General features: G+C 40.7%; 1 protein-coding gene across 3 annotated transcripts in view; it reads left to right on the plus strand.

Annotated features, from left to right (window-relative positions):
• Window positions 1–27370, plus strand: part of DNAI1 (dynein axonemal intermediate chain 1) — a 157361-nt gene that overhangs the window by 8789 nt on the left and 121202 nt on the right. For 2 of the 3 annotated variants that reach the window (XM_054810416.1, XM_054810418.1), the window contains exons 2-9: window positions 6545–6613; window positions 8446–8544; window positions 9475–9555; window positions 11114–11240; window positions 12634–12713; window positions 13551–13709; window positions 15485–15544; window positions 18236–18373. In XM_054810416.1, coding sequence (XP_054666391.1) covers window positions 6545–6613; window positions 8446–8544; window positions 9475–9555; window positions 11114–11240; window positions 12634–12713; window positions 13551–13709; window positions 15485–15544; window positions 18236–18373 — 813 coding nt within the window. The remainder of the gene's footprint in view (window positions 1–6544; window positions 6614–8445; window positions 8545–9474; window positions 9556–11113; window positions 11241–12633; window positions 12714–13550; window positions 13710–15484; window positions 15545–18235; window positions 18374–27370) is intronic. The other variant, XM_054810417.1, reaches the window with a different exon arrangement.

Raw genomic sequence — 27370 nt, forward strand, 5'->3', positions numbered from 1 at the left:
TCATCAGAGTAAAACATGTTTAGCATAGATTCTCACTCTGGCATTTTTGGCTGCAGCAGTGGAGCACCTCCCAGAGTGGTCAGAGTTGTGACAGTGACCTGGAGGTGAGAAACTCCTTGTAACTCTTTAATGCCTCCTGCCTGTTCCTTAGTTCCCTAGCAACAATCTCTCTTTTTTCCTAATATAAATGCCTCATAATTATTCACACTCCTTGTTAATTATTATTATTATTAAAGGCAGGGATAGTAGCACCATTTATCAGGAAGATTTAGGAAGACTGTTGATTCTTTCTGTAGGAAGACAATCTTCAGTTTATATAGAATTTGTTAAAAGGTAACTATTTGGATTGAAATGTTCTTTACTGGATGTCTGACTTAAAAAAAAAAAAAGACTCTGGATGCTGAACAACATAAACCAAAATACTACTAGCAAGTTACTGTCTGAACTCTGTCCATGCTTGTAAGTCTGGGAGAGCTTAAGTGAAGCACGGAACCTATGAAAAACAAACTGTATCATTATGGAATTAAGCTGTGTATCATAATGCCTGTGCTCAATGGGATGAATTCAAGGTTGCCCCAGCAACCTTAATTCTCGCATTTTCTAACTTCTGAATACTTCTCTTTCAGATGCTAATAACAGTCTGTTAACTTTTTTTTTTTTTTGTAACTAATTATGTAATAGTGAAAATGTGCTTTAATTTGAGAGATGTGTATGAAGGACAGTTGTGGTGAGCATCTTGCTAGTGAATATCAACACTTATCAATATCTAAAGGGCAGATGTCAAGAGGATGGGGCCAGACTCTTTTCAGTGGTGCCCAGTGACAGGACAAGGAGCAACAGGCACAAACTGGAACACAGGAAGTTCCATCTGAATGTGAGGAAAAACTTCTTCACTCTGAGGGTGACAGAGCAGTGGGACAGGCTGCCCAGAGAGCTTGTGGAGTCTCCTTCTCTGGAGAGATTCAAAACCCACTTGGACATGATCCTGTGCAACCTGCTCTAGGTGATCCTGCTTTAGCAGGGGAGTTGGACTAGATGATCTCCCGACATCCCTTCCAACTCCTACCAATCTGTGAATATACAATCATTATGTTGATTCACAGTTATAGTTTATTTTTTATTTGTAGTGTGGATGTGTTTGTGACCTCTTTGCTGTTGTACAAACACTGTGTGATGTGGAACAAAGAAATAGCTGTCAGAGCAAAAGAATTACATCTTAAATAATGTTTATGGATCACACATTGATGCAGTAGAAAGAAGAATGAGGAAGCAGTGGTCATCATTCTGAGCCATGGTAGCGGGACATCAACTACCTGGGTGCTATATCGGAGTTATGACATTTGTCTTCCCAAGTAACCATTGCACAGGATGGAGCCCTGCTTTCCTGGAGATGGCTTAACGCCAATGGGAAGTGGTGAATGAATTCCTTATTTTGTTTTGCTTGCCTGTGTGGCTTTTGCTTTACCTGTTAAACTGTCTTTATCTCAACCCACGAATTTTCTCACTTTTACCCTTCCAATTCTCTTCCCACCATCCTGCAGGGGGAGTAAGCAAGCGGTTGCGTGGTGCTTCATTGCTAGCAGGGGTTAAGACAATGGCAGAGAGGAGTTTTAAGGAAAGGCATGAGGAAGGACAGTGTGCTATTTTGGAAAGATTTACAAGGAGCAGAAGCTTGCAGAAGAAATAGCAAAAGGACAAAACACAGATACACCAATTAAAAGGAATGTCAGGACTGCCTTTTCCAGCAAGTGTTGCAGCAGTAGACTTTGTGCTATTACCTGAACTAGGAGGCAATGTAAAAGATTTTGTATTCTTGACTGATCCATGTTTGCTCCCCACATTGCTGCTTCTGATAGTTTTAAACAGATCTACTAGTTTTGATGAGTATTGCCTAGTGCTAATATTGCCAAAATACTAGGATCTCATCTCTTCATTTTTGTGTCACCTTTTAAGTGGATTCTAACAGTTTTAGGTACTTTGGGATGAACCTTCCACAGCACAGGATGCACCAGCCCATCCCGGCAGGAATGATGCTTGCATGCTGAAAGCTGCCTTCTGCTTTTTGTACTGACTTCTGTAGCATATTAAGTCAAGTAGAGTTGCAGCCTTTACCTTCACTAGCCAGAGTCCAGGATATCCAACAAATAAGATATTCAAATTTTGTTGAAGTAGGTCTCTGTGCTGTGAAGGATGGTTTGTCTAGGCAGGAGAGGAGAGTTTTGCTGAAGGACCCTGGAATGGGCAAAGGACCAACACATTCCTAGTCCCTATTGCCACCTGCCAGACAAATCTGTGCTCACCTGCTCCAGGTATGGCTGTCCTGTCTTTGTGGAGCACCCATGGAAGAAAGCCCAGGGCCTACACCGGTCACTGGCTCCCATGTTTCCTTTTCAGATTTAGCACACTTTTGGAGTGGGCTAACTGTGTCTGTACTACGCAGCCTTTGGCCAAGGATCTGTGTGACAGCCAAGTAGCCCTAAGGCATAACTCTCCAGGTTGGAGGGGGTGGTTGGAGTTTTTTTAGTTCAAAATACCAGAGATAATAACTGCAGTTTTATAACAGTCCTGCCGGTCTTGTTCTTGCTCCCTGATGTGGGGAACTACTTCACTTAGTTCCCAGGGAGCCCTGAAGCAAGCTGCCACAGTCAGGGAGTGGGGTCTGGCAGTGAAGTACAAGTGAGACAAATGGAGAAGGGCTGTAAAACCCACCAACTAATGCAATGAGACCCCTCCCTTGAACTCCCTCTGCCGGTTGTACACAGTTGGATGTGGTACTCTCAGCTACCCTTTGATAAAGGGTAAAAACATGCATGGGATCAAAGCTCAGACTTTCAGAGCCTAGTTTGTTTTTAAAATAATCTGTAAACTTTGTTACACTCAAAATCTTATTTATAGGCAAAGAGGAGACACACCTCATATCTCTCAAAATAAGAATGTAATGTTAGTGTGACTGAAGTCTTAGTCTAAACATTATCATCAGCCAGATGTAATTATTACAGAAAATAAGTACTTCTGTGAAAAAAATTATTATTGTTATTAATAATAATAGTAATGCAGTTAAAATCATTGCATGCAAGCTTCCCAGTTTTGACCCCTTTTGTGGTATTGTGCTTTCCCTTCTTCTGGTCCTCTGGTTCCCAAGGTTGATTGTTTCATTTTGCTGTTGGTGGTGGTTGTGGTGGGGATGTTATGGCAAGCTGTCAGCATCTGGGGTCCTTCACTGCGAAGGATAAGACGTGCATTTTGATGTTTTTTTCTCCTCTAGGACCGACTTGGAGTTTCTTTTATATGTTAGCTAACACGCTTTCACACCTTTCTCTTTATTCATTGCTCTGGTGTTCCGCATTACACCTGATGGTATTATATATGATGCTTTTTAGCTGTGTGATGCTTTTTAACTGTGCTAGATACTATTATTTTGTTTTCTTTGTTACCCCTAAACCCAGCTTTGTCCAGTTCCCTTGTCTGCAGATCTGCATTTCTCTAACTGGCCAGTGGTGAGATTCGTACAGCTGTGGGGTCTCTGTTGTCAAGCCTGTGCCCCATCTCTTATCATCCCCTGCCTGCACTCCTCTGCCACATCCTGGTTCTCCTCAAGGTCTCTCTATCATACCAGGCTGTACTATGTCATTGTTACAGTCATAAAACCATGATGGTACTGTACAAAGACAAAAGAAATAAAGTAAATTATCCATAGGTCCCTGGTTAATTTGAAAAGTTGTTCATGCTCTACCCTACAAACCTCTTATGGTGTGGGGAGCAGGGCAGGGTTTGTGCTCCTTCCTTCCAGGGCACTGTAGCTCTAGATTTTCTTCAGTGTCACTTTTGGATTTTAATACAGTTGCAGATACTGTATTAAATATTCAGAGGTAGCTCTTTGGATTATGTTAATTGAAATCTATGCAACTGCCAAAATCAATTACCCTCAGATTGCCTTGTCAATGCCTTTGCTGCCGGATAAATGATTTTATAGACTCATTTACAAAGGGTGATAGTGAATAGGCTTTGTTTCATGTTTAAAATTTAGAGTTTTATTTTAATATGGATCTGAATAAAATTCTGCTCTGAAAATCTGTTTTAAATTTTGTTGCTTAAATCATATCTAATACACAGGTAGCATGGTCCTTGGGGGATAGTATGCTTTGTTGCCCATTGCCAGGCAATCACATGGCAGGGAGACAGGCCAGCTGTGTAATCCAGCAGTCTCAGTAGTGGTTGTGATGCCAGGGCTCCTAGGCTCTCTGCTCTGCTCTGCTCTGCTACTAGCCCGCTGTTGGATTATGAAGGAAATACCATAACTCTTTATTTTCTCCACTTGAGTCGTAACAATTTGTATTTCAAAGTGAGGCACATTTTCTAAGCATAGAAATGTATCGGTCTGCTCATTTTTCATCACTTTTAATATGTATCTTCTGGAATAAAAATAATCCCTGACACCTTGTTAGTAACAGCAATTTTACATGACTTAGCTTGTACAAAGAGAAACAACACTCAAAGTCACACCCTCACATCTCTGCTAGAGAGTGTGTTCTCCTCTGAAAAGATTTATTTCCTGAATTCTCTTTGTCAAGTCTTAACAATTAATGGCGCTTTAGAAACAAGGCTTGGAGATACTGGGTCAAAGTCATTATGGCTGCTTAATTGTTTAATACATAGGAAGCAGATGGTAGAAGTGACTATTTGATTTTCATAATGAAGGGGAAATGTGAGAGGAGTCTAGGAATCTCTGTAGACACTTGTGCTCCTTAAGGTGTTCATAGAGGTATGGAAAAGGGGATGAACAGCAGATAATGTGATAAAGCTGGAATTTCCAGTAAAAGAACTAGGAAAACCAGACAAAAGCAGCAAGTGGTAGACCTGAAAAGTAAGCAGCGGTTCTTTGTATTAGCATGTAGTTGTACCATGGGATTCCTTGCTGTGGAAGTTGTACATGCTAAAAATACACATGAATTGCAAAATGACTGAATAAATATGTGGAGAAAAAGGTTCACTGATATGAAATAAAAAGCACAGCATTTCTGTTTTTAGTCCCTGTGGCAAGCTGAGAGGGTGTCCTCAAGAAAGCTCCATAGATACCTGCTTTTGAACACTGCTGGAGAGAGATACTTGGCTAGGTGGACCTTTGATCTGAGCTGAAGGGCGTACTAATGTTCTGCTAAAGAAAATCAATAAACCTAGGGAACTTGCTCCTGCACCCCTTCATTTTCTTTCCCTTTTCTCTAGTATCCCCTTCTTTCCTGTCACAAAGTCAAACACTTTTTTCAAGTAACTCCTCTGCTTTTCCCATCCATCCCATCGAATGTTATCTAGGATCCATCCTAAAACTGTTCTTGCCAACATTTCCAATGTTGTCTCCTATGTTTTATTTATCAGCTCTCTTTTGCTCTGCCTTCTGAGTTCTTGGGCCTGTCTGTCCCTCAGCATCTTCTCAAAAGGATCCTTTTCATTTCCTCCCCCGCTTTCTGTAAAGTTTTCACAAACTTTTGTCACTGGTACCCTTCTGTTATTTAACCTCTGGATAATCTCCCTTAGAAATACTCTATCAGGCTCCCCGTAAACTACTATTTCACTGTTTTCCTTAAATCCTGTCGTAAAATTTTTTCTGTGCTGTGATGTGCTCGGGGAAGTTGGCAGTGGTTAACTTCCCAGCTGCTCATCAGTGTTTTTCATGGCTTTTCAGCACTCGTGGCTTTGTAGGTGTGGATCTGTCGTCTTCAGCAAGAGCAGCTTTTCTGTGTGTTTGAGTAAGGCACTAGAACCCCATGTGTGTGACATTTAGGTGTATCACAGATAAGTAGTAACAAGGATAGAGCCTAGCGTTTCTTCATGCTGATAAACTATTGTATTTTGAAAGTGACTGCCTTTCATTCAAATGATTTATTTTGCTGGTTTTGGCTGGGATAAAGCTAATTTTCTTCATAGGAGCTAGTACAGGGCTGTGTTTTGGATTTGTGCTGAAAACGGTGTTGATAACACAGGGACGTTTTTGTTACTGCTGAGCAGTGCTTACACAGAGCCAAGGCCTTTTCTGCTCCTCGCCCCACCCCACCAGCGAGTAGGGTGGAGGTGCACAAGGAGTAAGGAGGGGACACAGCTGGGACAGCTGACCTCAACCAACCAAAGGGATATCCCATACCATATGACATCATGCTCCCTATATAATTGGGGAAGCTAGCCAGGAGGCAGGTTCGCAGCTCAAGAATTAGCTGAGCATCGGCTTCAGTCAGTCAGAAATTGTGCTGTGCATCACTTGTTTTGTATATTATTATTGTTAATATTTTTTATTCTTTCTTCTTCTTCTTTCTCCTCCTCCTCCTTCTCCTCTCTTCTTTCTTCTCTCTTCTCCCTCATCCCACTGGCAGGGAGGAGTTAGTGAATGGCTGTGTAAAACCTTGACATTTATAGACAAAATACTGGTACATTCAGCTTCTTAAACATACCATTGGAGCAAACATTAATAAGCACATTAAACTTTTATTCAGCTTTGGTTAAATTAGGAAACAAAGTGCTCTGAATATTTACATTGGGTATGTTCTCACTTCAGGGCCAAAGTGGACCTTCAGGAGGAAAGGCAGTACCACCGAGGCCTGCTAAAGCTGTATCTAAAAAACGGGTAAGATCCACAAATCCACAAGTCTTAAAAAATGTTTTTTTCTTTCTTTATCTATGAGATGCAAACTAGATTCAGTTTGAACAATGGCTTGTTTTATGGAATTGGTAACATTCCAATTGATTAAGCAGTAAGGAGTTGCTCTAGATTGCCACTGAGAAGGCAATTACACTAGCAAGTTAGAATAAAAATGGCAGCTAAAATGAAGACACAATTTAGGTGTAATGCAATATGAAAAGATTAAAATAAAATGTTTGGGATGTAAATTCCAAAATATAAGCTGACATAGACTGTGAGAAAACTGCCTGCTTGGTTTAAAAAATTCAAAACATAGCCCATATTCACTTAATTAACATAGAAATACAAACATTAGAGAAAATAGTGTTAACTTTTTGACTGTAGGCCTCATGATAATGTTTTTACTATCAGGCAAATAAATGTTTAGAGTGTCATTCCTCTATAATCTACCTTTCTCTTATTTAGCTCCATTGGCATGGATGGAAGAAGGACAGTTGTACATTAAACAGGCATGGTGACAAACAGCTTTTCACTTTCTTAGGACAAATCACAGTCTTGTTAAATGTCCTCTTTTGACCCTTTAAAAATAAGAAGTTATTTACTTTTAAATGAAAAACATAAATAAAAAATGTTAGACTCACAAGACTTTTTATCTGATTCAGTAGGGGAAACAGCCACTGAGCTAAGTGGCATCAAATTCTGTATGATAAATGTCCTACAAGCAGGTGTTCATGTGGGGAGCGTTAAATCATAAGCAACTGTTCTGCCATCATAGTCTCTCGTGTATCAGAGTGCCTGACCTTCCTTACAGCTTGCCTCATTTCAGCTCCCTTGGGGGAAAAAAAAGGCTGCAGCCTGTGACTTTCCCTAAGTGCCTGGCATATGCAGAATTCTCTGTTACGTTCAGCCACTGCATGTTTTTTACAGAGCATTATGCTTTTTACCTTTGTGGAGTTCTGCAGCTAGCAAAGCTTTGCTGGGGCCAGTCTCTGTACCTGGCAAAAGCCTTCACTTATGTCCTAGACTCATGGGCACCTCCGTATGGCTATAAAGTTTAGCAGACCTGAGAAAACTGTATTTTAAAGAATGATTGATTTATTTTAAATCAACCATTACACATTTCAAACCGAGGGAGAAATTTTGCCTGGAGCAGTTAAACACTTTATTCAGCAACTTTGTGTTCAGGCAGTTTATCTGTAATGACAATTAACTGAAATTCATCCCTGCAGTGATTAATTTCCTGTTAATGATATCATATCTTGACATCATCCTAAGCCCAGCCCAAAGAGAGCAGCTCTCTGTGTTGGGAGAATGCAGACCTGCTGGCCTTTGCAAGAAAATGGTTAACATTCCTCAAGGAACTGCATCCTGCAGCTTTGTATCTTGAACTTATTTCTAAGTGCAGTTTATAGAATAGCATATTAGAAGTAATTGCAGTTCCTCGACTTGTGCCCTTGAGTAGGCCTACAATATGGTTCATTTTGGTATTATATGGCCAAAGAAACAAGATTGCTAACTTTTAAACTGAAATTGAGTGGAGTTACTTGAGTTTTGTTATTGGAGTTACTCCAGTTTTGTTATAGGCCAGGAAGTATCTTCGGACAGCAGCTCACTGAACTCTTGTTGGCAGGTGTAGCCATTCAACAATCTTCAGATTTGGGTTTGCCATTTGGGGTTATCTGCTCTGCTCAAAGCACAGATGGATGAGGGAATGCTGTTTTGTCCTTCTTGTTTCATGCCTGGAGAGGTGCTGCTTTGGGAGGGAGCAAAACAATCACAGTCTTGGTGCAGTAATAGTATTGTCATTCCTGTGGTAGGATGAAGATGTCTCCACTGAAGCAGGAGAGGGGGTAGATGAATGGGCGGCAGCAAAGACTCTAGTCAAACCCCCAGATCAACTGGAGCTGACTGAAGCTGTGAGTGAAACAGTGCCTGTAGTTGTCATGACGTGTGTACAAAACTCCATAAGCCAAAGCCTATCTTTTACCTGTTTGTTTTAGAGGAAATTCTGCTGGAGTAAAACTCCAGTACTTGCTAAAGCATAGTGTCTGCAGTATAAACTTAAATGGTTTTCAGCAGGAAAACAGGGAGAATGTGCTCTGAAACATAGTTCTGGGCTTAAGACAATGTAACTTCTTGGAGTTGATCCAAGAGGGGAATGGGACTGGGGCTTCCTTCAGGTAAGGAGGACCCCAGATCCAACCCAGGTGCCTGTGTGTGGTACACAGGATAGGGAGGTGTCCTACAGTTTTATGACCATTTCTTCTCAGCTTGATTCAATAGGTTTTCAGTCTGTCACTCTTCCAACTGCAGTTGCTCTCTCTTCTCACTGTCGTGTAAAACTCTAGCATTGCTCCCTGTCTTCCAGATAGCTTTCAAAGGGAAGCTATACATACTTCCCTCTACTCGGGTAGTGAAAACAGTTAACACTAGTAATGCTTTTTGTTTGCAGTGGTCGATACCTCAAGCACTGCTACTGAGCTTATTGTTTACTCCATTTTTGGACAGTGTATGCTTCAAGACACAGGTTGTCTTTCTTGCCCTATAGAATGCAGCTAGCATTTTTCAAGTGCTACCATAGCTTAGATAAGAATTAACATGACAGCTAAAGAATTCAATAAAGCCCATGGAAATACTATGGTAGGTAGCGGGATGACTGCTCTGGATTCCACTCTGAGCTATCTCGGCTCCAAGCATTGTTCTTGTGGAGGCATTAGCTGCACATGAGGTATCCTCAGCAAACTGAACATCATAGAACTCAGTGTAAACCTGGTGGTTTTTGTATGCTTTATGTTGTATTAATAGTGGAGTTTTATTTACGATATTATTTTGTTTCCATTCCAAAGGAATTAAAAGAGGAATTTACACGCATCCTGACAGCTAATAATCCCCATGCTCCCCAGAATATTGTCAGATACAGCTTTAAAGTAAGTGTGGCATGACCTGTAAAACCAGGATGAGATTTCTTGCAAGTAACTGGTTTTGTGTTTTCCTTTGATTTATAACCAGGTAAATTTCCTTTTAATGTGGCTTCATCTTGTTACATATTTACTGCCAAAGGTTCCTAAGGGTTTTTGCAGAGGGTAAAAGTCTAAAAGCATTGATGTATTTATTCAGAAATAGGATATAACAATTACTCAGCAAGATCTGGCACCAAACATAATTAGTGCAGCTAATCTCAGGTGGGAACTTTTTCCATTCTGTGGTGGTTAGAGGACAAAAGGCAATGCTTTACTCAGTCTGTAAGACAGTTATGCCTCAGTATCCTCACATCAAGATTCAGTTGTTTGAATTATAGGAGAGCTCAGAAATGTGCTTTGTGAAATCACTGACAAGAGCTCTATTCCCAATGAGTAGGAGTGAGCAGTGGAGGGTGCCTCAAAGACTGCCAGGAAACACCCAAGAGTCATACCTTCACATTTGTGTGTGCAGAGCATATGCTGCATTACCCTGGAGCAGCCTCCTCCTGCTAGCATGTATGGCTAGCAACACAGGCTGCTGTAGGGGGAGCATGGAATGATGGCTTTGCCTCCCATTCCTCCCTTGGACGCCCCCTGAAAGAAAGGACATGGGGACACCTCGTCCAGCTCTGGCATTGGATTATCCCCAACCTTAGGAAGGGAACAACCAACCAGGTGAAATATTACCAAGCCTGACTCATCTCTGTGCTACTGTAACTATTTTGACCAACCATTACATGAGATCACCAGAGAAAGGAAATCAGTCTTGTGGAAGCAAATAAGGTCACTCTCTTTTCTATTTGGACTTGATGTTTTCCATATTTATGAGATAGAAACAGGTGATGAATGATCCATATCTTCAAATCATCCACAGTGACTGAAGTGACCTCAATGCTGTGCTGTGATTGGTATAGAAAGCAGTCATATTTTTAAGAAGAAACTATTGAAGCATCTGTGGTTCACAGTGGCTTCTGATTGCTTTTAGGTGCAGCTCAAAATCTTAATACACAGTTTGAGCCTAGGAGAGCGTGCCTGAACTGTACAGTGGTCCACAAGCAAATGCCAATCAAGCTAGCATCAAATAGCTGAATTAGTACAGTGCTTAAAACCTGGGCATGATGCTACAAGCCTGTACTGTCTCCAGATCAGAACTGCTCTCTATGCATGGTGCTGGTCTTGTGTAGGTACAAAAACTCAGTCGGGGATCTCAGCACAACAGGACATGAAAATCTCTTAGGGAGTGCTGTGTAGTAGAGGTCCACTAGAACTGTGTTTAGACTCAGTTGCTGTGGTAGTGGTGGAGAGCTAGAGGTTTCATATTCTTGTTTCTTTTTGTTGTATTTTTAATTTATGGCTCTCAGTGTCCTGAGATATGAATAGAAGAAATTCAGAGTAAGTATGCCAATAACAAACATATATTTATCAGTGTGGATCCTCTTAGCTTTAACAATTTAGGCTACACAGTATTTCCGGTTTAAAATATTTTTTTTCCATGCTGATTTTGTTGGTTTTTTCCTCTTTGTAGGAACGAGCATACAAGCCAATAAGTTATGTGGATCAAATGGCCATTCACTTCTCTTTGAATGGAAACATGATACTCAAAGATTCAGATGAAGGCAGACGGCAGAGTATCAAATTAAGCGCTGCAGCAAGTAGGTTTATTATCTGAAACCACAATAATTTTCAGCTAGGCACTGGTACCACTTATTCAACATGAGGGAATGATCATGCTTCATCACTATAGAATTGAACAGCTCCTATTTTGGCTTGCATCCTACTCAGGAAACAAAACCAGAAAAAACAACCAGCCAGATGTTTGCTACAGTGTAGAAAATGGTGCATGCTTTTCGAGCAATGTGAACACTAACACTGAAAATTTCAGAGCTATTTAGTGTCTTTTAAACATCTTCCATTACTATTAGTTGGGCATACATGTCTAAACTCCTTAGCCTGCTTTGAAAGATTCAGCCATGATTTAAAGTGTTAAAGCAGAAACATTTGGGGGCTGGGTGATTGTTCAGGAAACTATCATATACTTGACCATTCTTACACTCTTACCAGGACATCTACTTCTGGACAATATGAGATACAAGATATTGAGCTAGCTGGACCTTTGATCTGAGCTACTATTGCCATTCTTAGGTCTTCAGTCAGAAAGACACCTTAATCAGAGGCTGAAAAGCTCTATTGTTAGTAAACAGTTCTAGGTTTGAATTTTCAGCAGGACAAGATGTGCCTTTTTTTTTAGTGATTTTCTCATATTTCTGCTGTTTGTGAAAGGAGAAGTTGTGTCACAAATAGTGTCCTTTCAAGGTGGTAACTGTCAGGCATGATGGTGACACTGGATAATCTCCCGAGAACAGTTGTTACTTGCAGCTTCTGAGGGCCAGTGCATCTTTTATTTTAGACTTAACAAAATGTGCATGATGATTTGAAGTAGAACAAAGTGCTGAATGGGATCTTCAATGCCATGAAAGCATGGATTGTTGTTGTTGGAATCTTTTCATAGATTCCAAACTAGTTTCAAGAAGCTTGATGCTAGCATGACTCCACACTCAGGGCTGTGATTGGAATGTAGACATCCCTCATTCTCTAGCAAGACTAGTATATTCATTTATATCCATATAAACAAAACCAAACGATGTTATAACTCCTATGTGCCTTGAAAGCATTCCTCATGGCTGTACATAATTGCAGCCGCTTTTGGAGGGCAGAAGGTTCAGAGTTGAAGGGATACTCAGAAACAAAGCTACTCAGATCAGAAGTGGATTTCAGAAGTTTGATTTCAGTCAAAATCAGGGGATTTTTATTTCAGTCCAGCCAGAATTACTGCAGTTTTATTCTAGTAATAACATTGTCTCCTTTTGTGGCTTTGAATAAACAATCAACGTCCAAACTGGGGATTGGTTGCTATGTTGTCTAATGAGAGAGCATTAGAAAGGGATGCATCTGTATATTAATGCTTCAGAAGACAGAAGGACTGCAGAATATAGGATAATACATCCTATTATCCTGGGCTTGTTCACTTATCCTTTCTATCATCAGAAAAGGCTCCTGTTGAGACATTTGCAGTAACATCTGAAGAGGCAGAGATTAAAGGTGAAGAAAGCACAGAAAATACTCAGGTAATTCTCCATAGTCAGCTGAGACCTATCCATTTTATTTTTAATATGAGATTTGAAATTCCTTTATTATAAAATGAGTTTGCTGAGAAGCTTCTGTGATTGATCCTTTTATGCCTGAGAAGTCTCTGCTGTAGGTGAGATCCTGCAGATTAAACTGAACTGTTGGGGTCCTCCTGCTGTGTTTTTAGTTTGGAGAAGCTATGCAGGGGGATGACAGGTCCCTACACACCAGGTCTGTCTTTATCCAGATATTATATCAATACACAGTGTAATTTGCTGGGATCTGGAATCTTCCTGGACAGTATGTCCATTCCTGAAAGAGAAATGGATGAAAAACAAATTGTGGAGAGGTGAAAGCAGCAGGCATAACTACCTGAAATAAGCATTGGCCTGATTTAAAGGCAGTTGGCTGATCAGGGAGGGAGTGTGCCGTGAGAAGTTTGTTCTTATCCACACAATGTCAGGCCCTGGAATCAAATTCAGACTAGTTTCAGATAAAGCTGACTGTCTAGCAAGGAAATTAAAACACAGGGTAATGGGACTCTAACAGAGTCTTCTTGTCCCTGAGTCCATTTTATCAAAGGCAGACATGCTATATTACCCCACTCATGTCAGGCTCTGTTTCTGGTTTTCCGTACTCCTGTTTAGTTACTGTTCCAGAATTTCCTTGTTCTGATAGCTGGAAGTCTCCTAATTTCTGTCTTAAATATTGAATCTTCAATTACAATCTGCTTCACTAGGCAGCAGAAATCCAGCAGTCTAAGAAGAAATGCTTCTGAAGAAGGAAAGAGATGTCTGGTTCTTTCAGGGTGGAGTCACTGCTCTGTTTTATTGCAGCCTGCAGGAGAGGAAGAGGCAGAGAGGTCAGGAACAGCAGAAGTAGCTGAGGCAGCAGAGGTAGAAGAGCCTCCTCCTCCAAGTGTGAAGGAGCAGAAGCTTGCAAACCAGTTCAACTTCATTGAGAGAGCTTCAAGGACACTCAACAACCCTATGCGGGTACGCTGCTTCAGTGACTTGGAGGATCTTTCCTTTGGGAGGGCATGTGGATCATCTGTGTTTGTGTCATACCCTATGATCTCTGTAGATAATATTAGGAGATAAAAACAGTGTTTTACTATGGTAACACATTTGGGGTGATGAAAATGGTGACAGAAAAATTCTTGCCTCATGGAGTCTTGGACAGCCTACAAGAAATTTTGGTGCTACTGTAAATCCTTAAACCTCTACTTGTATATAACGTTTTTCATGTCTATTTTCTCATCTGAAAAAGCATAGAGCAATGGTTAGGGTAGTAGTTGAAGGCTTGGAATCCATTAATTGAATTTCCTTTTGCCACAGAGTCCCTTTATGGCCTTGTAGTTTGATTCTTACCCATGGAACAGGGATATAAGTGCCCCTATGTTAAAAGGGTAAAGGTACTAATGCTTATGTTAAGCACAGGTACTAGAGTAACAGATCTATGTAGGTATGACACATCTTTACTGCTGCTACATGATACATCTCCCTCCCACTCTGTGCACGCACCTTCCAATCAGTAGAGACCCAAGACCTTACGTTCCTTCCCTAAGCTTTTTGCTGAGCCTGCAGCCATTCCCAGTGAGTATGTCTTCACAGGGCCTCTTGACCAAGCAGTACCAGTGATGTTGGCCTCCAGTTGAGTGCTCAAAAAGGAGCTTTATGAATCAGAGACACAAGTTTCAGAAAGAAAATTGTCTTGTTTTCCTTGCTGACCTGGAATATGGCTTCCCCAGAAAGCCTGCCTGCCTTCTTGCAGACTTTACACCTAAAGTGAGATGCCTTTACATCTGATGGACCTGGAGAGATCTAAGAGTTACCATGTTGCTGGAGCTACTATCTCCTATCTCTCTCTGCCCACTAGAAGAGATGGAGGATCTCAGGAGAGTTTGTTAAACAGTGCTTACTGCAAAGTCTGAGCTAAGGTTCTGCAACTTTCACAAATCCCTGCAGAGGCCACAAAATTTGTTATTTCTCTGTTCCTAGATTTGCATATTCTCTTGCCATTGATTTTACTGGGAGAGGCTTGTGTGCCTCTGTGTGATTCTGCCTTTGAAAGCAGAATATAGACCTTAAATAGCTGTGAAGTACTCCTGTGTGTTGTACAGGATGTGCAATTTCCACCTCTGAGACTGCTTCATTTCAGCGGTCAGTGAAATGCTACAGGCAGCTTCTTAAAAATGTCCTGACACAACAGTTTTTTGAAAGAAAATGCTGTTCCATTAAATATTTCACAGAAATATAGTCGTTTATTTCAGAATGTTGATGTAAGGGTGTTAAAAATATTATTTGAGTAACATCAAATGAATTGTTTGTAGGTTATCATTCAGTTCAACTCTTTTGTTTTGACTGCTGAACCCAAGTGGGTTTTTAATATACAGGTCAAAACCTTTCAAATTTGGTAGGACATCATAACTGATACCGTAACCAGCAGCAGAATGTTTCAAATGGTAGAGGTGAAACAAACCATTTCAACTCCTTCAAAATCAAGTACTGAAATTAAATATTGTAAGTATATTGGAAAAAAGTCAGGTCTTGTGAACCTTCTTTTGGTCCACAAGAAAATCTATTTGTAGCTGCATGATCACCAATAGTGTATGTGCAATGCGCTGGGAGTCATTTGAGTGTTGAATTAATCGTAGGTCAATATTATTCTCACTACTTGCTATGAGAAGGCTGGACTATGTCACTGAAAAGAGTTTCAATGCAAAGATTAAATTTCTTTATCTTTTTTATTTATCTTTTTCTTTTTTCAGGAAAGAGCATGTCAGTCGGAGCCTACACCTTGTAAAAATTTCTCAGCCACTGCTAACCAGGTATTTCCTTTTCACTTCTAAAGTTTTATAGAGTATATTTAGGAAACTGAGATATGAGAAAGGAAAAACCAAATTGCTATGTTTGCATTCCTTGCAGTGGAATAAACTCCCACACTGTGGCTTTGGTCCCAGAATCCCAGAATGGTAGAGGCTGGAAGGGACCTCTGGAGATCATCTAGTCTAACCCCCCTGCTAGAGCAGGATAACTTAGAGCAGGTTGCACAGGATCGCGCCCAGGTGGGTTTTGAATCTCTCCAGAGAAGGAGACTCCACAGCCTCTCTGGGCAGCCTGTCCCACTGCTCTGTCACCCTCAGAGTGAAGAAGTTTTTCCTCACGTTCAGATGGAACTTCCTGTGTTCCAGTTTGTGCCCGTTGCCCCTTGTCCCGCCACAGGGCACCACAGAGAAGAGTCTGGCCCCATCCTCTTGACATCCACCCTTTAGATATTGATAAGTATATCTGGTTTAAATCTGAGAGCAAACTAGCGTGGCCATCTTTTCTGCTAATGGTTTATATTTCTAAGGTCAAGTGTCTCTGTTTAGCTGCTTTGAGTTGATCTACTGCTTGCCAGCCACCCTGGCCAGTCTACTTTAGAGAGTCTTAAACTAGTGGAAATGGAGAAGCCACAGTCTGAGAGTGGTTCTGGACTCAGCAAGAGATGGGCTGCGGCTGAGCTCTGCAGGAACAGGGACACAACTGCAACTGCCTCTTGCAGGCACTGACTCCTCCAGAGACCCAGCTGTCTTCCATCACTGTGCAGTGGGTGAGCTGGTGATTTAGGAGGAGCTATGATCCAGCATTCAATACCTGGTCAGCTGCAGGACACCTCTACCAGCTGATGCCATTAGAGGCAGGTTCAATGGGCTCTTAAAATACAGGAACAAAATAATGCAAAAGCACTTAGGACATGTCTGTATGCTAGCTCCACTTTGAGCACTGATTTTAGAGACTGGAGATCTCTGAAGATCTGGGACTTTACAAGGGTTCATGGAGTTTTTGGGAGTGTTGTTAAGAATTTGATATACGCAACATTGTTTGTTTTACTTTGTCTAAGTTTAGCTGTATACAAAAGCAGGTTTCTAAAGCTGAACCCAATGAGAACTACAGCATAAGGAACATAGAAGGCCCACTTTAAGCCTGTTGCAGTAGACTTAGCTCTGGTTTATATAGTGGGAATGTTCCTGCTTATTCATGATGAAAAACTGTTCCACAATTGTTACACGGTATTTTCTCCATCTCTAAAAATATATTAAAAAAATTATTTTGCATGACATTTTATACATGAAATATGCTATAGCTTTCATTGGAAAGGGAATCCAGCCAATTCTGCTGATTCATTCTCACAGATATTTATAACGTTTATTTGTGTTTGTCATTGATGCAAATATTGTTTTGAACCAGTGTACCAATCTGGTATTGAAAATACCGTTCCATTACCAGTGTACCACAGAAACACCCAGAAGAAAGTATAAGGTAATGGCAGCAATTTAAAAAATGCTGTTGTAGGAAAGTGGTAGTAAGGTGAGCAGAAGAGTCTCTGTCAAGCTGAAAACTGTAACCCAGTTTATTCCTGAACTTGAAGTTACAGAGTAAATGGCCTATCTTTCCTCCCTCCAGGTGGACTTTCCTTTTTTTCTGACAATGAGATGAGCTGATATTTAGAGAGAATAGAGCTATTTAAGATAATCAGTCTGTTTCTAAAATTTCACATGAAATTTTTGAAAACTAAGAGGAAAAGTTTTCCCTTGTTTTCTTTTTATTCTATTGAAAATTTGAGCAGATATGAAATAATATGTTAACATAAGCTCTTTTTTTCCTCAAGTCTTTCTCTCTCTTGTTCTTCCTAATGCTCATAATTTCCTCTTCCAATGTTTTCTGTTCTGCTCCTTCTCCTACTCTTCCATCACATCTTCTTTGTCCTTTCCCTGATGTTTGGAACATCTTTCCACCTCATTTCTGCCTGAAATTTACAACACAATGCAGGGTTTTTTTGCTAAAGGTTTACACTACCTTTCTTTATTGCGGTGATCTACTCTATATTTTGTGTTTGAGTCATACTTCATCTCCTAAGCTGATGTGTCAGAATTAGATTGCCTTTTGTTTTGTCCTGAAAGTAGTGTACCTGCTTCAGATACAGTACTAGCACTCCAATACTAATAAATAATTCTTAAGTAGAAAAATTACTTTTGGTTCCACCCAATATGACATTCCTGGCATCTGGCATAGCAGAAGATGTAAAACTGCTCTCAGTTTCCATTTGATCATATGTTGCAGAGTTGGAGTCCAACATTTAAATTGTGTTAAGCAGCTACAATTTAATTTTCCAACACCACATGAGAAATGTCATGAAGCAGATGTTTAATGCATGTTTGCTATTAAACACTGTTAAATAAGCCAAACAGAAAGTCCTACAGAAATGAGATGGAATCAAAGCATCGAGAAGATTGTTGGGAAAGGAAATTGTTAAGAATGCAATAATGTGTTCTTAAAAAGTAAGACATGCCCCATCAAGCTTTAAAAATCATGGGTTTCAATCCTTCACTTTTTGTGCAACAAGCCAGCTGTCTTCAGCTGATTCCAGTGGCAGTGTAGCTGTTGTGAGGGCTGTAATGTTTTTGTGATGGTGTAGATGGCTGTTTTCTAGAGTATAATCGGATACTGATAAAATCCTGCCTCTGTCTGTCTCTTAGTGGAAGATCTATGATGCCTATGTGGAGGAGCTTCAGAAAATGGAAAGGTCAAAAGAGAAAGAAAAACCAAAAGCTCAGATAGCAAAGAGAGAAGAGGAGAAGAAGAAAGGAAGAAAGTTAACCTCTCTGGAGTCACAGGTATGTTTCATAATGCTGGAAGAAGCCTATTCAGAGTGGTGGTGGATGCATCCATAATGCAAGTTAGGTGAAATTTAGCAACTCATGCTGGCTAGTTGTCTCAGTTGGAAAGTAACAACTCTAAGAAATGTAAAAATTAGTTTTTGCTAGGAACTGTAGTTCCAAAACAGGATTTCCATTTTGCTGTACTTTTTATGGGAATATAAACCAGTGTAAAGCCATAATTGTGTCTTCAAACCTGATTTCAAGTGAGATTTATGGCTTTCTTTTTTGTGTATTATCATATTTGTGGCTCATTTTTGATTAGTGTGTGAGGGATGAAGTAATGAAATAAGTAGTGAAACACTGTGTGACTTCTCAAAGAATTCTAAGTGATGCAGAGGTTTTAGGTATAATCTTCCAATCTGAATGGCAAAGAAATTTAGGTTTCTTTCAAAATGGTACTAAAGCACTGTAGAGAAACATATTTCATTATTTTTTATTATTTTATTGATAATGTTGTAGAATTATAATTTATATATTTGCTATTTATATACATATAAATAGTATATAATCATTTATATAGAAGTTAATAATAATTAATTGAAATTGAAGCCTAAATACTTAAAAATGAATAATGATTCTGAAAGGCTTGACCTAATTTGCAGGTGAATCTTTGTTGAATTGTTTATTCATCTAGTTGGAAAGTGACAAGTGTCTGTTGTGGTTTAACCCAGTACGCAGCTAAAACAACCACACAACCATTCACTCACTCCCCCCCCTCAATGGGATGGGGAAGAGAATTGAAAAGACTAAAACTCATTTGAAGTAAAAACAGTTTAATAGGACACAAAAGGAATATAATAATAATAATAATAATAATGAACATACAGAACAAGTGATGCACAGCACAGTTGCTCACCATGTGCTGACTGATGCCCAGCTAGTTCCTGAGCCACGGCACTGCACCCTGGCCAGCTGCCCCCAGTTTATATACTGATGTATATAAACACAGAAGCCACCCCTGTAGCCCCCCCGCCGCCAAAACCCTGCCACGCAAACCCAACACAACTGAGCATGATGTCATATGGTATGGAACATCCCTTTGACCAGTTTGGGTCAGCTCTTCTGGCTGTGCCCCCTCCCAGCTTCTTGTACATCTCCTGCGAAAGGCTCATGCCTCCTTGCTGGCAGGGCCTGGGAAGCTGAAAAATCTTTGACTTCATTGTAAACACTGCTTAGCAACAACTAATCATTAGCATGTGATCAACATTATTCTCATCCTAAATCCAAAACACAGCATTAAACCAGCTACTAGGAAGAAAATTAACTCTATCCCAGGTGAAAACAGGACAGTATCCACCCCTTGTTCTATACCATGTATGTCTTGCCCAGGTCCCACACTTTCCAATACATCCCAATTAATGACCACCACTTTTCCTGTCTTTTGATATATACACACAGATATCATTCCTTCAGTCTATGAGCCATCCCTCTGAAATGTCCGTTGAGTTCATTTAGGCCATGATATTGGGCTCCATCTGTCATAACAGTCCCTGAGGGCAGGAGAAGTGGTGTGCGGTGTTGGATTGTTGCATGCTGAAGCCAGTTCTGGTTCTATCAGTGCTGCACTTTGCTCAGTTTCATCAAAGTTAATTTTCATTAATGTGGGTGGTTCTCACTATAATACCATTGATATAGCATATAACCAGCATAGAAGTGATTATATACAGTATTATATAGCAATTAACATCATACAATTTAATTAATTGGCTATTCTCAACCCAATTCAGATCCCCTTGAGGTATACATCAGATTTCCCCATCCTTCTGTATCACCCGAGTGCACCCAGGTTCTTGAGCAAAAGCAATCCCATGGGTGGGTTTACCTTTGCCTGAGGCAAGAGTAACCCAGACTGTCTTCCTCAACACATTTTTTATGTGCGCTGTTGGGACTTTATTCCCTTCTACAGTATGTAAAAGTTTTGATTGGACAGGGCTAGCTTGATTGGCATTGCTGCCAATGAGTTGACATACAATGATGGTGCACTCCGTATAAACTTCTGCCACATGGGTGGTGTGCACTGGACTTCATCAGGATCTGTGGGTACCTGTGTGTTGTTCAGGTCATAATAAATCACCTCCATCATGACTAGTTCCTTCAGGTACTGGATACCTCCTTCAATGGTGGTCCACTTGCCTGGGTGACATCTTCCTTGAAAGGATGCCTTTCCTTCACACCCAACAAGAGCTGCCTCCAGAGGCTGAGGGTTTGTTTCTTTTTCCCAGTTGCCTTGTTGATGCCTCCTTCCCTAGACAGGGATCCCAGCTGCTTGGCCTCCCTATCCTCTAATTCCAGGCTACCGGCCCCATTATCCCAGCATTGGAGCAGCCAAGTAATTACGTGCTCACCTGGAAGGCAGCTGAAATCTTTTCAGATATCTCGCAGCTCACGCAAGGACAGGGATCATCAGGTGACTGCCTACCTCTGGTTCTGCCTCTTCCTCCTCCTGTTCTTGTGATGGCCCTGCTTCATCATTCTTTACTAAATGAGCTGAGTTTTGTGTCCACTTCTTCTTGTGTATAGGGGCAACTGATGCTGGCAGGGTTTGGTTCTCAGTTTGAGACACAGTGCCTGTCGCTGGGGTTGGAGTAGCCACAGTGTCTCTTGTGGCGGTTGAAGTAACTGCAGTGCCTGTCGATCTGTTTTCCCTGTCTTCTTCCTGAGGGTGCTGCCTAGTATTGAACAGTGTTTGGCAGATACTTGGCAGGGCCCAGCACAGTGTTCTAAGTTGTGCCTCCTTGAAATAGCCACGACATTTTATTTTTTTTTCAAATATTCTATCACTGTATCAGGGTCCTGTGGTTGTTCAGGAGTCAAGTTCCAAACCATTGGAGGTGAGAAGTTCTCTAGATACCTGCCCATATTCTCCCACATGGGTGCCACCCATGTCTATCCTGCCTTGGGGCAGATCTCTAGGTGATCTTCTTTAATACTTGTTTAACCCCTGAAACACATTCAGGAGGCACAGCAATAGGAGCATGCTGGTTTGAACATCCCAAGGATACTCAAAATTCTCAAGAACTATTGTAACTGGCCTGGAGGAGAAGGGGAAGATGAAAGAGTGGGGGAAAGTGTCCCCCCCTTGTCTCCCCCATAGATTGGTTCTCCTAGGAGAAAAGGTAAAGAGTGTAATTATTAATAGTTTCCACAAGGCTACTGAAGTACGGAGATGACAGCAATGCTGAGTACAAATACTAGATTAGTCTCACAAACAGTAATTTTATCATATCATAACCCAGTGTTACACAGTACAACAGTAACCAGTGTTTAAAGTGCTATGCCATGGCCAGTAACTACACAACATGGTGATACCTGAGTCGTCGTGATGTGATCATCCCAAGAGGAGGTCAGCCACTGCAAGTCCTATGGAGTAGCAGAGTGAATGGCAAGGGCTGCTGAACTGGAGTAGCCTATATTAGTCTGGCTTCTTACAGAAGCAGGTATCATAACTCCTGCCAAGCTCTGAGCTGGTGGTGTGATCTTTTTGTGAAGGTGATACTGACTCCAAATCCAGGCTGCTCTGTCAGGAGTAGCCTAGGAGCGCCTTGCAGGGATGCCACAGTCCATTCCTCTAAGTGGCAATATCTCCATCTTAAAAATGTGATCCCATTTCAAGCACTGAGAATACAATACAGCAACCCTGAAGGATTTTCATGTTCCAGAATGTTTCAGGGAGTTCAGGAAGTTTCTATTAGAGTTTAACAGAGTTTGATCTATACAGAATTGTGGGTGGTTCTTTCTCCCCCAGTCTAAGTTAAACCATTTAGAAGGCAAACTGAAATAATTTCTCTAATGACTGGAGCAAAATGCACTGAGAACTATAATACAGAAACATGGAAGTCAGTTCTTAGCTTGCCCCTAGAGTAGGTGTAGATATATCAATGCAACTAAGATATATCTATGTAATAGAAGCTGGCTCCTGAAACTGGCTTTCACTTTCATACCATATGGCTGATTCAGCTGTAGAGGATTTGGCTGGTTTAGCTTCCCCAGCAGCACTGTGCCATCAAAAGCCTTATTGTATAAACAGACTAGGAACGTGTTCTGACGGGCTTCTTCCTGTGAATCGTGTCATTGAAATTCACAGTCCTTTCAAAAGTAATAAACCTTTCACCTGAGTATGTTTTGAAGAATTAAGCCCGAAGTCAGCGGTACAATTATGGGCTTAAAGGGTGGACTGCTTAAAGCTGATAATGAAAATGAAATAAAATTTCTACCAGTTAAACCATATTGTAAAAAACCTGCTGCATGCTCCACTGACAACAATGGAAGTTGAAATCCAGGCACCCATGATCCCTCTCTTTGGTGCTTTGCTTTTCACTCCTAGCACTTTCCAGGGGGCTTGCAGGGAAGCCAGAAAGTCATTACACTGAAAAAGTGAAAGGGAAAGCTTCTTTAGGCAGAGCCATTGTCCCAAATTGAGGCCTTCTGCAAGGCTGGTGGACCATCTTGAAGTACATGAACTACCTGCTGAATTTTCCAGTCATTAACTGGAAAAATGCAACCTGAATTAATCCAAGGCTAAAATCAGGCTTACAACAGGCATTACATCTAGTTATGTGTAGGTTTATGGAAATTCAAGGTTGACGGCATCAGAATCTGTGCTTCTGGGTTCAATTCAGTAAATGGAGAAGTAGGTTTTGTGGTGCTTCGAACTCACAGGTTACATGGTTTGGACCAGAAGTGGTAATTGAAATAGAGCTTTTTCCAGCTAAACACTTTCTGAAGACATACTGCCTTTGATCATTGCTGAAGGGCAACTGTGGAACATCAAGCAGGAGATGTGGCTGATCTGGATCAAGGATGCAATGGCTAGAAGCAGCAATTGATTTCCACCATTGTTCCTGTCAGGCTAGGTAGAGCTGCAGCTGGAGATGATGGTAGGGATCAGATGATGATTTGAAAACATAAAAGATGAAAAGAAAGAGAAAACAGTACTGGTACTGAATAAAAGGTCAGGAGAACAGATGACTGGAAAGAGAAGAACATGATCCATGGAAGAATATGGGAGAAGAGGGAAGGGAATGATTATCCTGGTTTCGGCTGAGACAGAGTTAATTTTCTTTCTAGTAGCCCGTATAGTGCTGTGTTTTGGATTTAGTATGAAAATAATGTGGGTAACACACTGATGTTTTCAGTTGTTGCTAGGTAGTTGTTGTGTCTACACTAGGTCAAGGACTTTTCAGCTTCTCATGCCCTGCCAGGTGCACAAGAAGCTGGGAGAGCACAGCTGACCCAGACTGGCCAAAGGGATATTCCATACCGTGTAACGTCATGCGCCATATATAACTGCGCAAGCTAGCCGGGAGGCAGATTTGCTGCTCGGAAACAGACTGGGCGTCAGATTATACTTTTTTTTTCCTTTCACATGGAGTGAGCAATTGCATTTGTGCATCACTTCTATTATTGTTGTTGTTGTTATTGTTACTATTATTCTCTTCCTTTGTTATCCTATTAAACTGTCTTTATCTGAACCCTCAAGGTTTTTTTTCCATTCTCCTCCCCATCCCCTTTGGGTGGGGAGGGTTGAGCAAGCTGCTGTGTGATGCTTAGTTACCGCTGGGGTTTAACCACGACAATGATATAAAGAAGAGTATGAGTGAATAGAAGTTGGAAGGACAGAAAGTATTTGACTGGAGACTGTGATGAGGGAATCTTGGAAATCTCTCCACATGTCCATCACTCAGACAGATCTGGAGAGAAGAGGATGTGCTACATCCAAGAGCAGTGATACCACATTTGAAACTTTTCCTCAGTTTTCAATAATGGCAGCAAACAGAACATGGAAAACAGAATACTGAAGAGGAATGATACAAAATTTTTTGAGCTGAAAATAGTTGGAAGCGGAGAGAACTAGACAGAAGTGTTGTATCTGCTTGTCCTGTTCTTAGTGTTCCTGAGCCATCTGCTTATGGCTCTGATTACAGAGAGGATCCTGGCCCAGAGATACTCTTGGTCTGATCCAGTACGACCCTCCTCATGTCGTTGTGTGAGTGTAGAAATGAAGTATCTGAGGAAGAAACAAAATGCAGTGAGCTTATTGCAATTATGTTGATGCAGGCTAGCTGCTCTCACCCTGCAATGACAAGGCATGAAATCACAAGTCTGATAGTAAAGATTTTTAATGAATCTATCTAAAGTGGGGTGGAGCTATGTAATTGGAGTATAAAAAGTATATATTATATGTAAGAGGGGTAAAAATTGTTCCATTAGTCTGACCTTTAACAGTATATGAAGCCATAGAATGAATATGGAGGGAAAGAATAGAGAATTGGGGGTAAATATGAAATGGAATAAAATAGTACGTGTTTACCAAAGGTAGGCTGTGTCCAAATAATCTCATCTCTTTCTTCGATAAGAGAAAAGTTGTGGTTTCCCTTAGCAAGGAAATTATAATAAAGATAATCTAGCTGAAATTCTGTAAAGCTATTGCTATAGTGCCTTTAGGAAACAATTAGATAAACCAGAAATGTTGTTAGTAGTATAGATTGGGAGGGACCGGTGGAGAGGAAGACTGTGCATTTTGGAGTATCAAAGCAATCTTTGATAAGGTGAGGGCTTAAAGTTTGAAATGACAGGGAAAAACATGAGTGTATTGGTTGGTGAGTTGTGATGTGGCTATGAGAAGACAAGTACATTGCTGGAATATATTGTGTGAAGGATAGCAGAGAAATACTATTTCTGTTATGTAAGGCAGGGTGATACCTTATCTGGAGTAGTACAGGAATATATGATTTTGATCACCCCTTTTCAAAGATTATAGATTGCAAACATGCATAGATATGGAAAATACTAGAAATGGAAAGCTTGAATACAAGAGACTAAAAAATCTTAGCATATTTATCTGGTAATGCAAAGGTAGAGAGGGAATCTGAGGTAGATAACAGAGAGGGAGAAGAATTACTAAGGCAGAGGTTAGTGTTGACAGAAATACAGATGGATGTGAACCAGTTAGGAATATGTTAAAGCTGGAACTTACTGCACTGGAACAGTCTCTAATCTCCTCTGAAGCAGAAGTGGTTGAACTTTTATGTGCTGGCATTCATTAACGGGCAGTCGGTGAACCCCGTGAAATCAGGCCTTTGAGTCCTCACAAAACTGTTGACGGATGACCTTTGAATCCTCGTCAAATCTACTCTGAGAGGTGTCCCAGCTCAGGGGAGATCATGGGTCACACAGCCCTCTGCAGTCCCGGAGACCTCAAAAGGTCTCACTTTTGGATCACTACTTATAGGATCTCCAAATGATTGGCTTTGGTCAGTATTCTCCATTCTGGCTACAACTCTTGCTGAGTCATTCTGGTGGATAATTCAGGCAGCAGGTGGCCCAGGTACGGCCAGAGTGCCTGACGCCCAAGTCACTGCACTTGCATCCAAGATAAGCATAATGGGGGTTATCGTGAGATCTCAGAGTGGCCTGGGGGCCGCACCACCACAGGTAGGGTTTGTCTTCTGGATATGCAAATATACACCAGCAGAATCCTTTTTTCTTGCTTCAGTTTACTGGAGTTACCCATCGCAACTGGCCAGCTGCTGAGTGGCAAATATGAAGCAATTAGTGTTAATGAACAGTAGAGCAAGACCAAGACATTTATTTTCTAAGTACCAGGCCATTATCCATCTTATATATGATTCCGTTAACATTACTGCTGTTCTAAAAATAATTTATGCACAGAAATAAACAAAATTAATTTGTCAGCTGGTGAGCTCTTACTACATTTGGCTAGCTAGCCCAGAGTTGGCCTACAACAAAAAATGAGTTTCAAACAGATCTTTTAAAAAAAAAAAAAAAAGGATAAATTAGGCTTATCACTTCCACTGAAGATTTATTTCAGTAACACACAGAATAAATCAAACATGAATTGGGACAGGATCCAATGAGAAAATAACATACCCTGGTCCAGTTTAATGCCAAAAATGTAGTTATTCATGGCTGCATTGCTAACAGCATAGCTACCTAACAGGAAAGCTTACTTAAAGCTCTTTTGATTCATCTGGAGAGTTTCCTTCATTGCAGGAAAAATTCCATTGAATAATACATTGTTTCTGTATTTTGAGGGTTTTTTTTTAAAGCCTGCTTTCTGCTGACAAAAAAGAAAATGTATATAGATGAGGCAGGATCTAGCATTTGTCTTTGAGAACACATAAGTAAGCCTTATCTTCTGTTCCTCAGTCCAGAATGATGTCTCGGGTTGGAAATTCAGAATGCTTGCAGTGCAAGTTTCCTTGGATGTGTAAGAGAATAAGAGCTGTGATCTTGCTCGTGTCTGTAGGGTACAGCAGTGCCATTCTTCCCCAGCTCCTTCCAGGAGCAGGTGCATGTTAAAACAGAAGAGAGATTTTTGCCTGCATAATAGGTGAATGGAAGACAGCCTAGCTAACACACCTGATGAACCAGCAGAACTCCAGGAGATCTGTTCTTTATCTGTTCTGTTCTTGTAACTATGAATTTTACAATGTTGGAGAGAAAAGTATTTGTTGCACTTCTCTTTTTCTAAATCAAATTGTAACCTTTTCAACATTTAACCTCTGTCAATTAAGCTTGCTCAGAGCAATATGCTGGTGGCAGCCAATGACATTTTTATAGTCGTGATCCCAATATTGCTGGACAAGTGTTAGCAAAGTTGAGGGTTTTTTTTTTGGAAGTGTTTTAGAGAAAGACAGGTCTTACTGTGGCAGAAGCAATAATGGCAACTTAAAGTCAAAAGAGAGAAATCCCAGCAATTGAGAGTATTGATTTCTACTTGAGATGTTTCAAGCATCCTCTTTCTCTCTCTATTTAATTTCTCTTAATACTTATGAATTCCTAATGTCTAGGGTATATCATACTGTGTTAAAATTTGAAAACATCTTTTCCTGTGCTTTCTTAAATTCTGAACATTTCAATAAATTCTCTGTGCTGTTTTCAAGAAGTTCTCCCATAGACCCAGGGAAAACCTGAAGAACATGAGAGTGG

This window comes from Grus americana, chromosome Z, assembly GCF_028858705.1.
Source record: "Grus americana isolate bGruAme1 chromosome Z, bGruAme1.mat, whole genome shotgun sequence".
Taxonomy (NCBI): domain Eukaryota; kingdom Metazoa; phylum Chordata; class Aves; order Gruiformes; family Gruidae; genus Grus; species Grus americana.